Consider the following 12,715-nt stretch of genomic DNA (forward strand, 5'->3'; position numbering starts at 1 on the left):
TCTGATAAAAAACAGTCAATGAAAGAGTCCCATTCAATTATATCATATAATGGTAGACAGCTAAAAAGCGACAATTTTTTTAAGTGCTTATATACAAATGCTAGAAGTCTAAATATTAAGATAGGTGAACTTGAGTGCCTCATATTAAATGAGGCTATTGATATAATAGGCATCACAGAAACTTGGTGGAAAGAGGATAATCAACTGGACGTGGTAATACCAGGATTCAAAATATATCAAAAGGACTGAATAGATCGTACTTGTGGAGGAATGGCACTTAACTGAACCAAACAGTGCCACATAATCTCTATGGATAGTAATTCCATGTTATAGAAGATATATACTACTGAACACCTGACCAGGATGTTGATAGTGACTGTGAAATGCTCAGGGAGATTAGAGAGGCTATAAAAATAAAAAAACTCCATAATAATTGGGGATTTCAATTATCCCCATATTGACTGAGAACGTCACCTCAGGACAGGATGCAGAGATAAAGTTTCTTGACACCTTAAATGACTGCTTCTTGGAGCAGTTAGTCCTGGAACTCACAAGAAGAGAGGCAATTCTTGATTTAGTCCTAATTGGAGCACAGGATCTGGTCCAAGAGATGAATATAGATGAATCACTTGGGAATAGTGACTATAACATAATAAAATTTAACATTCCTGGGGATGGGGGAAACACCAAAGCAGCTGACCACAGTAGTATTTCATTTCAGAAAGTGAAACTACATAAAAATGAGGAAGTTAGTTAAACAGAAATTAAAAGATACAGTGCCAAAAGTGAAATCCCTGCAAACTGCATGGAAACTTTTTAAAGATATCATATTAGAAGCTCAATTTAAATGTATACCCAAATTAAAAAACATAGTAAGAGGACCAAAAAAGTGGCACCGTGACTAAACAACAATGTAAAAGATGCAGTTAGAGGCAAGAAGACATCCTTTAAAAAGTGGAAGTTAAATTCTACTGAGGAAAATAGAAAGGAGCATAAACTCTGGCAAGTAAAGTGTAAAAATGTAATTAGGAAGGCCAAAAAAAAAAATGAAGAACAGCTAGCCAAAGACTAAAAAAGTAACAGCAATTTTTTTTTTTTTTTTTTTAAATAAAGAATATTAGAAGTAGGAAGCTTGCTAAGCAACCAGTGAGGTCACTGGACAAACGAGCTGCTAAAGGAGCACTCAAAGAAGATAAGGCTACAGCAGAGAAACTAAATGAATTCTTTGCATTGGTCTTCACAGCTGAGGATGTGAGGAAGATTCCCAAACCTGAGCCATTATTTTTAGGTGACAAATCTGAGGAACTGTCTCAGATTGAGGTGTCATTAGAGGTGGTTTTGGAACAAATTGATAAAAAGAGACAAGGGTAATCCAGTGGATATAGTGTATCTAGATTTTCAGAAAGACTTTGCCAAGGTCCCTCACCAAAGGCACTTAAGCAAAGTAAATGGTCATGGGATAAGAGAGAAAGGCCTCTCCAAGATCACTAACTGGTTAAAAGATAGGAAACAAAGGGTAGGAATAAATGGTCAGTTTTCAGCCTGGGGAAAGCTAAATAATGATGTCCTCTAGGGGTCTATACTGGGATCAGTACTGTTCAACATAGTAATATATTATCTGGAAAAAGGGATACACAGTGAGATGGCAAAATTTGCAGATGATACAAAACTACTCCAGATAGTTAAGTCCAAAGCAGACTGTGAAGACGTACAAAGGGATCTTACGAAACTGGGTGACTGGGCAACAAACTGGCAGATGAAATTCTATGTTGATAAATGCAAAATAAAGCACATCAGAAAACACAATCCCACCTATACAACTAAAATGACTAGGGGTATGGAAAAGTTTCCATATGAGGAGAGATTAATAAGACTGGGACTTTTCAGCTTGGAAAAAAGATGACTAAGGGGGATATGATAGAGGTCTATAAAATCATGACTGTTGTGGAGAAAGTAAATAAAGAAGTATTATTTACTCCTTCTCATAACACAAGAACTAGGGGGTCACCAAATGAAATTAATAGGCAGCAGGTTTAAAACAATGAAAAGGAAATATTTTTTCACACAACACACAGACAAGCTGTGGAACTCCTTGCCAGAGGATGTGGTGAAGGCCAAGACTATAACAGGATTCAAAAAAAGAACTAGATAAGTTAATAGAGGATAGGGTCCATCAACAGCTAGTAGCCAGGATAGGCAGGGATTGCTGTTTCCCAGAGACTGGAAATGGGCAACAGGGGAATGGATCACTTGATGATTATCTGTTCTGTCCTTTCCCTTTAAAGCACCTGGCACTGGCCACTGTCGGAAGGCAGGATGCAGAGTTAGGTGGACCACTGCTCTGATCCAGTATGGCTGTCCTTACGAGGACAGAGGGGCAGGAACAAAAGTTAAGTGGATTTTTTAACTAGAAATAGTCCTTATATAGGGGACTTTGAGGGTACAAAATTTGTTTGATTTCCTTCTCCACTTGCTGGTGGATGGACATAACACTCACTTGTCTCAACAAACCTACAGGATACAGATTCAGGAGAATTCCATATTTGGTAGTACAATAAAAATGTAATTCACATTTGGTTTTAAGGGAAAAAACCAACATTCTTAGAGCATATTTTATTTACTAAAATTCGACCGTCCAAATGCATCTCAAAACCTTACAAACTCCTTGAATATTTGAGCAGTGAAACAAGAAGGAATATATTTTGCTCTCATACATCAAATTTTCTCTGTTTGTCATTATGTAAGAAAGAATTTTTGCTGATTCTTGCACGGAGCAAGGGAGTATAATTTATAGTTTTCCTTTTCCAAAAGGCCTGTGATAATGGGACTTCACATGGAGAGAAAGTCTCTGTGTTCTGTGCCACTCAGATTAAACATTGCCACTTATCGTCCACATTCATGATGCTTCATCACAGTTTCGACAATAAGAATTCTCACCTTAAAGCAACCGGGGTTGTATTTAAAGGAAGAGAAAACAAATGAACGTTGTTCTCTCTCCTTGACAAATAGTTATATTTTCCTGTAAGTCTACTCAAATAAAAACAAAATTAAAGACAACAGAAATACTCATGCTTAAACATGAGAAAACGTGAAGCCTACAGTTAACTACTGCACTAAAATGGGGAGGGTTAGGGGTGTCAGGACCTCAGTATCAAACCCATGCCACCAGGTGCAGCCTTAGCTGCTCCACCACAGTGATGCACTAAGGATCAACAGCCTTAAAGGCCTTCAAGCCCCTCAGGAGCCACACCCCAGACCCCTTATTGGATGGATAAGCAGCATTCTCATTGGGCACGTGGACTTTATAAAGCCTCAACAGGACGAGGAAGCTGTCTGAGCAACAGACCAATGCCTGCCTGTTGCTCCCCAAGCCACCTTCCCTTGCTTCCCCTGCTGCCTTGCCACCTCATCCCCAACCCACTGACCCAGCCCCTAAGACTGTATACTGACCCCTCCAAGAATTGGGATTATTGCCCCAGACTGCCCCTGATGCAGTTTGACCTGCTGGCTCCCCGACCACCCAGCCACACTAGACTACTGCTCTGGATGGCCTCCTAGCCTGCTCTGGCCACTGGGCATTACAGTAAGTAGCTTGTTTGTGCAGTGATGTACATGTAGAAGAATGAAGATCAGTATCCTCCCTGATGATCTGGTTTGGAGGGGGGAGAGAATCTAGCCTTTCCCCCTGTTCTAAAATACTGATTTGTGGCTAAAGATGGAATGGAGGGGGAAGGAAGATCATCAATTTCTCCTCTCCTCTTCTCAGTTACAGTTAGGAAAAAATGGGATTGGGAAAAACATGAGAAGCTGGAGAAGACTGACTATGAAGAGAAGAGGGAGGAGGAGGACATGGGGATCCCTAGGAACATCCTTGCTAGAGACTGAAATGTCTAAAGTTGACCCCACCCATAATATATTAAATAAAATCTGAACTAAAGTTTTGAGAGATATCTAGGGTGGGCAAAGATGAAGACTTTTGTTCATGAAGCTTTAAATGGCCGGGGCACAAAGAGACATCAGGCTACGTGAGATCATATTTCTGACTGATTAAAAATCCCTAATATTAATATAGAGGAGAAGAAATGTTTTGCCTTATTATTGTGAAGCACTTACCTTGTTAAATCCACGTGGGCATTGTCGTGAACCAGCACAAACAGCGTGTATGGATTCTGCTTTACTCGTTTCATAAAAACTTCAAACTTAGTTTGGATCTCACTGTCTAGTCGAACTACATATTTCTCAGCTCTCTGATAGGCTGTCCCATTTTCCTCTAGGCCCAAGTCAATAAGAACACCTTCCAAAAAGAAAAGAAAAAAATTCCTTTGCCTTTATCTAAAAATAAGAAATAAGAACAGTAGGTACAATATGTTAACTTCTAAACTCACCAACTACAAACATGCCCTAATAAGAGACACCAGTATTAGTGGGATATGTTTACTTTCACTGTGGTGAGTGAAAGTTATTTCCCCACTTCTAGATTTTCTCCAAGAAGGGGATGGATTTATGGGCAGTCCGAAGACTCAGATTAGCTCAGATTCAGTGACACCAGGCTAAGTTTCCCTGTACTTGGCTAATACATTCTTCCCATGAGACAGATACCTCAGAAAAGGTAGTTGGGCATGCCCTTCAAAAATTCATACATTTACAGATGCCTCTTGCCAATATTGGGTAGATCTCTGCTATTGCACTGAGGCAAGACTAACATTTCTGGCATATTCCTCCAGCCTACTCCAACTGCAGGAAGTAAAGTAACAGCTCGCCTGCGGTCCCTGTAAGCTGTCTTGGAAATTATCATATTCCACCAGAGCATACTTCAGAGAAAACCTTGGTTCAGTGCACAGAAGCAGCAAAAGAGCAAAGAGTGTTAGACCGTATAAAGAATGGAAGAGAAAATAATAATGCCATTGGATAAATCTATGAGGCACCTTCATTTTGAACAATGTTTTAAGTTGTTGTCACCTGATCTCAAAAATAATATCACAGCAGAAAGAGAAGGGATGCAGAGATGGACACAAAATAGATTAGATGTATGAGAGGCTTTCTATACGAGGAGAGACTGAAAAGATTGGGACTACTTTGGTTTTTATATGGAAAATAAATGAGAAGACTTGATTTAAGTAATGCTTGACACAGTACCACATGATAGTCTCGTAAGCCAACTAGGGAAATGTGGTCTAGATATTCTATAAAGGTGGGTGCACAAGTAGTTTAAAAAAAAAAAAAAACATACTCAGGCAGTAGTTATGATTCGCTGTCAAACTGGGAGGATGTATCTAGAGATGAACCACAGGAGTCTGTCCTAGGTCTGGTACTACTCAATATTTTCATTAAATGACTTGGATAATGGAATGGAGAGTGTACTTATAAATTTGGCAGATGACATCAAGCTGGGAGAGACTGTAAGCACTTTGGAGGACATGATTAGAATTCAAAATTACCTTGGAGAATTGGTCTGAAATCAACAAGATGAAATTCAATAGACAAATGCAAAATATTACACTTAATGAAGGAAAAAAACACATGCATAAATACAAAATGGGGAATAATTGGGCTAGGCTGTAGTACTGCAGTAAAGGATCTGGAAGTTATAATGTACCACAGATTTAACAGGAGCCAACAAAATGATGCAATGGCAAAAAAGGCTAAATATTCTAGGGTGTATTAACAGGAGTGTCGTATGTAAGACACAGAAGGTAACTTCCCATTTTATTCGGCACTGGTGAGGCCTCAACTACAGTACTGTGTCCAATTTGGGGCACCACGCTTTAAGAAAGATATGGACATATTGGAAAGAGTACAGAGGACAGCATCAAAAATGATAAAAGATTTAGAAAACCTGATTTGTGAGGAAAGATTTAAAAAACTGGGCATGTTTAGTCCTGAGAAAAGAAGACAAGTGAGAGGTGGGGGGATGACGACTTGAAAACAGTCCTCAAATACGTCAAGGGCTGTTATAAAGAGGACCTTGATCAATTGTTTTTCATGTCCACAGAAGGTAGGACAAGAAGTCCTACTCTGTAGCAAGGGAGATTTAGGTTAGATATTAGGAAAAAAATCTCTAACTATACAGATAGTTAAGTACTGGAATAAGTCACTAAGAGAGATTGTGAAAGCCCCATCTTTGGAGGTTTTTAAGAACAGGTTAGACAAACAGCTGTCAGGGATGGTTTAGGTTTACTTGGTTCAGCCTCAGCATGGAGGGGAATAGGACTAGATGACCCCACAAGGTCCTTTCCAGTCCTATGTATTTCAATGATTCTGTGGTAGGCATATAGAAATGTATAGAGAAGTTGCATTGGAAGTTCCTCTTTACCTTCTCATTATACAAGAGCAAGAGCAACAGGATATCAAATTAATTGAAAGGCAACAAGTTTAAAATTGATACAAGGACTTTTTAAACAGAATGCATAATTAACCTGTGGAACTCAATGAAACAAAACAGAGGCCAAGAGTTTAATAAGATTAAAAAATGATTAGCCATTTATATAGATAATCCATAGCTACATTAAATAGAGTAATTTTTAAAAGGATATAAACCCTCATGCTTCAGGGCATAAGCCAACAACTAATTTATGGAAGAAACTTCCTCAATAGGCAGATTATTCCATTCATTGTCCACTAAGGGGTTTCTTTCACCTTCCTCTGAAATATCTGCTATTGGCCAGACACAGGATTAAACAGACCACTTTGACTCTGGCAATGCGTGTGTTCCAATGAATATACACAGCCAAATCAAATAAACTATTGCAGGGCCCAAAATGAAAAGCCATTTGTTCAACCATATTCTCTCATTTCAACTGTTAGATGTTGCCTCAGGTCATAGTTCATCCAGTCTTTAGGTAAATATGGCAATGCCTCTTGTCACCTACACAGTAAATGCTGTTGATCCAATTTTGTCAATGTAGACTCTTTAGAACTGACATGTGACGCTAAATAACTGAACAAAGTTGGGACCTCCAGAATAAATTTTGAAAGCGTTTACTCTAGCACTATATAAGAGGGACAAATACATGTGCAGGTTTGATTTAATATACTGCTTTCCTTCCCCATCCCTTTACCTGATTGTCGAATGCGTTGAAGGGTTTGCTGGACCAGAACCTCTGAACGAGGGACTATAATGATGAAGTCTACTTTGCTGAAGTGGCCCAGATCCAGGCTTTGATTGCCACTGTCTGCTATGGCACATACCTGGGACAAGATCTTTCTGGCAACTGTAAGCTGCGGCTGTTAAATTTTTAACTTGTCAATATCCAAATCTAGTTTAAAAAAAAAAAAAAAAAAAAAAAAAAAAAGGCATCAAAATGTAAATTATTTTACTTCCAAAAACAGCCTTCAAAATACTCTGGTTTACATCATCAAAATCGCTCAACAAAATAAATCCTAAATTTCTGGTGAAACACCACTACCAGAGAATCTACTTTTCAGATCAAAATTTGGTTACATACAAGAAGCGCTCTGCTGGGTAGTTGCCATTTTTTTCACTGCATGAAGTGCTCTGAAGCTTTATAAGGCTGCAACCCAGTGACATCTCAATGCCTAACTAGTGAATTGCAACCATTAAGAGAACCAATGGATGTAGCTCTAACATTCTCTTGCCACATACAGTTCCTTGAACATGCCAACATATATGGAGCAGCCATGGATTTTTGTGCTCAGACACTATGGAATGACACTGACACCTACTGCTCTGCTATGACCACACTGAAATGGTTCTCATGTACTGGACGAGAACTTAGCTGAAGAGTTGAACCATCCTCCTTTTACACCTTCTGGGTGTGTAACCATGATAGCATCAGGCTGGCCACATAATTATGGAAATGGACTGGAAGGTGAGTGAGAGACCAAAGACTCTCAATCAAGGGGTGGCTGATTTTGAGATGGCTTAGTCATGGATCTACATGGAAGCCTTATGGAAGGAGTTGTGTCAAAGTTAGCTATGAAAACTTTGGGGACTGGAGTTTATCATTTAGATAAATGTTTTCTCTAAGCATGTGCCAATATTCACATCTGCCAAAGAACAGGTACATTCCCACACTTAAAAATAGTTGGTGGATATATTCTATGCACTCTTATACACTTCACTAGTTCTGAATACTTTAAATTATTAACGTACTATTACCAAATTTAACCATGTAATAACATTTCAGTTATGGCTCTAGTCAGTTTTTTTATTACAAAAAACAATGCTGATGGGTGGAAACTTGGCACAAAAATCTGCCTGGGAGAAATTGCTTAAAAACCCCCCAAAATAAAACCATTTTAAAAGGTGATATAGAGCAATAGTTCATTTATTTTAAGCAATATACAACTAACAGTTTGGTATTTTAAGTAAAAATATGAAGGTATTTTGGGACAAATGTTGAGTACCAATTCTGCCACCTTTATGATATTCATTCAATGGAGGTCTTCTGGAGTAAGGCACTACACAATGTACGTAACTGGGGTAGACTCGCCTCTCAGTTTTTATTCAGTCTTCACTAAACGCATGCTTTGCATCAGTGTTCTCTGCAGAGGGTGTGAGGGAGATTCCCACATCTGAGCTATTCTTTTTAGGTGACAAATCTGAGGAACTGTGCTAGACTTTGGTGACAAAGGAGGTTTTGGAACACATTGATAAATTAAACAGTGATAAGTAACCAGAACCAGATGGCATTCACCAAAGAGTTCAGAAGGAACTCAAATATGAAATTGAAGAACTATTAATTGTGGTATGTAAACTATTGCTTAAATCAGCCTCTTGACCAGATGACTGGAAGATAGCTGATGTAATGCTGATTTTTAAAAAAAGGCTTCAGAGATAATACTTGTCAATTACATGGTGATTCAAGAGACAACTAAGGGGGGATATGACAGAGGTCTATAAAATCATGAATGGTATGCAGAAAGTGAATTGGGAAGTGTTATTTACTCTTCACATAACACAAGAAACAAGGGGTTACCAATGAAATTAATAGACTGCAGGCTTAAAACAAACATAAGGAAGTACTTCTTCGCACAGTCAACCTGTGGAACTTATAACCAAGACGTAGTCCCGAAACCTCTGGCTGCCAGAAGCTGGACTAGATGAGAAGGGATAGATCACTTGATAATTGGCCTGTTCTATTCATTCCCTCTGAAGCATTTGGCACTGGTCACGGTAAAAAGACAGGATACTGGGCTAGATGGACTATTGGTCTGATTCAGTTTGGCCATTTTTATGTTCTTATGTATTCAGGCAAATTCCATCTGGCTTCAATAAGAGTTCTGCCCGAATAAAGGCCGAGTAAAAACTGAGAAAGGATTTGGCCCTAAATGTATACTTTAAAAACCAAAATAAACTGAGAACAGTTAGAAACAATTAACTAAATTCTGAGATTTAAAAGTGGGAGAGGCTCCCTGGACTCCCTCATTCTACTATGTTGTTTACCCTCTCTTCTGCCCCAGTTGGCAGCCCTTGGGGGAGCTCTCTGAGGGCATCTGCCCACAGGCAGGTGGTTGGATCCTCCTCTCCCTTCCCCTTGCAAGAGATGAGGATCTGGCTGGCACGAGGACCAGTCTCTCAGACAGCCCCTAGAGATTCAACTGTCTCAGGACTCAGTCTTTCAGAGTTTATTCCCTCTTCTCAGGGTTTACCTTCTACCCCTCTTCCTGGGGTGTATTGCTTTGTAGTCACTCAGGACATCTCCAGGAGCAATGCATCTCACAGCTGTCTCCTCCTCAGCTGGACTACTTCTGTTACCTGAAGTCTCTGGATAAAGCAGCCTGCTTCCTGTTTACCGACCCTTCTTGTGGTAAGTTCCCCCATGTTAAGCTCCTCATCCCCCAAACTGAACAATCTTTTCAGGTGTGTTTTGTTAGCGTGGAATTGGTCCAGAAGAGCTCGTTAGCCTCCTCTATGCCAGTATGAGGGCGTGTCCCTTCACATACCCCACTCCTCAAGACAGGAAGGCTGTCTCCATCCCCTATCTCCCATGAAAAGAAATCGGCATTAGAATGATCCTTTCCTGCCCCGTATGAGGGCATGTCCCTTCACATACCCCACTCCTCAAGACAGGAAGGCTGTCTCCATCCCCTATCTCCCATGAAAAGAAATCGGCATTAGAATGATCCTTTCCTGCCCGGTGTTATACTTGGAAACTATAGAGTTATAATGAAAGATACCACCTGATTATACAAGGGTTCATATCTCCTATGGTCTGGATACAGCAAAGGGGTGCATGATCAGTGATCAGGGAAAAGGGGCTACCCAACAGGTAATACACCTGAGGGTGTCTACCGCCCATTTGATTGCTAATGTCTCCTTTTTTAATAACGGAGTATGACTTTTCCATAGGGAACAAATTTCCTATTTAGGTATAGAACCAGGTGTTCTTCCCCTTCAAAGTCTTGTGAAAGGACGGCGCTGAGACAGATGTGTGAGACATCTGTGTGAAGTATGAATTCCTGAGAAAACATTGGGGCTGAACAGCACATGTGGCTAGCATAGTTGTGTTTTCAGTTCCCTGAATGCTTCCTCATACTTCCCATCCCGAAGGATCTTCTTAGGGCTGTTCCCTTTAATGATGTCTATAAAGGGGGGAGGGCACGACTGAGGTGAAGCCGGGGATAAACTGACAGGCCAAGAAAATGTCTGACTTGCCTCTTTGTCTGTGGGACGGGACATGCTGTGAGGGCCTGCATCTTACTGAGAACCAACTTCACCAAGCCACCTCCTATGCGGTACCCAAAATAGGTTACTTCACTCACAGCCACCTTATATTTCACCATTCATATGTCACTGGAAGGTAGCAGCAGCTCTGTGGAGGCAGAAAGGCATGGTCTTAAATTGGAAGTGCCCAAAGGGGCGGGTGGAGAAAGCAGTTTTCTCTTGTGAGGAAGGGGATAAGAGTATTTGCCAGTAACTAGCCATTCTAGTAACTCATCCACACTTGGCATTGGGTAGGAGTCGCATTTCATGATGGTATTGACCATCCTGAAGTTGATGAAGAACCGAACTGCGCCTTCTAGGTTGGGAATAAAATCTATGGGACTTCTCCATTCACTTTTGGATTCTATAATCACCCCCATATATCCACCATTCCTGATACTTCCTCTCAGACTGTATCCCAAGTTCTTCTTGTCAATGGTCTAGGGTTCTCTCAGACTACCTGGCCTGGGGTGGTCTCTAGCTAACGTTGGACCAATTGCATTCTCCCTGAGTGGTTGGAGAACACTGCTGCAAAGTCCCCAATTAGTTGGAGGTGCTGTTTCCTTTGTGCACAGGAGAGTCCTTCACTCCCAGTATTTTTGCTGGAGTGTTAATGGTGGGCAACTGGGGCCCCAATTCCAGTTCTATGCCCTCCAAGATTTGAGAAAGTTTACATAGTAGATCTCTGTTTCCTTCCTCCACCTGGATAGTCTGATCTCATAGTCCACGGGCCCTACCTGCCTCACCACTTCGAATAGCCCCTGACATCGAGCAATTAATTTAGACTTAGCAGAGGGCAGTAGAAGAAGAACATGGTTACCTGACTGAAAATTCTATAGTCATGCCCCCGTATTGAAATTTTGTTCCTGGATGTGTTGGGCCTTCCTCAAATTCTTCCTGGCAAACCACCTATGTTTCTGAGTTGCTCCATTAACTGCAAAATATACTATGTCATTCTTAAGGCCACCATGTCTTGTTCTTCCCAGCATTCTCGTAGTAGGTCCAAGATGCCGCACAGTTGGCGACTACAGAGCAACTCAAATGGATGGAACTCTGTAGAGGCTTGTGGGACCACCCTTATGACTAATAAGGGCAGTGGGAGTAGCCGGTCTCACTGCTTGAGGTTGTCATTGACAAAGTGCTTCAACATCCCCTTTAGGGGATTACTGAACTGCTCTGCTAGACCTTCGGTCTGCAGGTGGTACACCAAGGTCTTCAGGGACTTGACCTTCAAAAGAGAGCATAATTCCTGCATCACTTGGGAAGTGAAGTTAGTCCCTTGTTTTCTTAACATTTCTCAGGGAAACCTTATGCGTGAGAAGAAATTCAAGAGCTCTGGAGCTAAAGCCGTCACTTTCGGGAAGATGAGAGGAACAGCTTCCAAACACTCAGTCCAGTCCAGTCAACAATCACTAGTATGTACTGATGCCCTACTGCAGTTTTTTCTAAGGGTCCAAACATGTCCATCCCTATCCTTTCAAAGGAGAGTCTCAATCAAGGGCAGAGGGATCAAGGGTGCCTTAGGGATCCCCCTGCTGCTGGCTAGCTGAGATTCAGGACTGGAGGAACAGTATTCTCTCATTTCGTAGTGTATGCCTGGCCAGTATAATCAGACTAATATTCTAGCCAATGTCTTTTCTCATCCCAGGTGTCCTGCACAGGGGGATATCATGTGCTAACTGCATAGCTCTGGCACAGTACTAACAGCTAGTCCCTTACCACCCCAGTTTTCCAATCTTCTCAATTCGATACAAGAGCTCCTTCTTGAGTGCAAAGTGCGGGTATCGTTCGCCTCTCTGAGACTCTGTCACTCCATTTATGGGGGCCAGTTGCTCATATGCATGGCTTAATGTAGGATTGTTCCTCTGTTCCAACATGAAATTCCTGTCCCATGGGAGGACTTCCAGGTCCCAATGACCTGCTTCTTCCTCCCTTGTGAGGGTCTGCAGCTGTGTTACATGGGATGTCCCTTCCTCGGGGTCGTCAGCTTGGTGTCGCCATTTGGTTCCTCTTCTCGTTTACACCCCAGGCCTGGGTATTAATGACCCG

The 12,715-nt window shown here is 41.1% G+C and overlaps 1 protein-coding gene across 1 annotated transcript in view; it reads right to left on the reverse strand.

Annotated features, from left to right (window-relative positions):
- The window catches only part of GREB1L (GREB1 like retinoic acid receptor coactivator), a 115,755-nt gene that overhangs the window by 58,478 nt on the left and 44,562 nt on the right, over positions 1-12,715 (reverse strand). Inside the window, 2 exon segments of the mRNA XM_067546856.1 lie at positions 4,114-4,294; positions 7,059-7,256. Of these exon segments, the coding sequence (XP_067402957.1) occupies positions 4,114-4,294; positions 7,059-7,256 (379 nt within the window).

Source organism: Emydura macquarii, unplaced genomic scaffold (assembly GCF_026122565.2).
Source record: "Emydura macquarii macquarii isolate MOO-44397 ecotype Brisbane River unplaced genomic scaffold, CSIRO-AGI_Emac_v2 contig_212, whole genome shotgun sequence".
NCBI classification, from domain to species: Eukaryota; Metazoa; Chordata; order Testudines; family Chelidae; genus Emydura; species Emydura macquarii.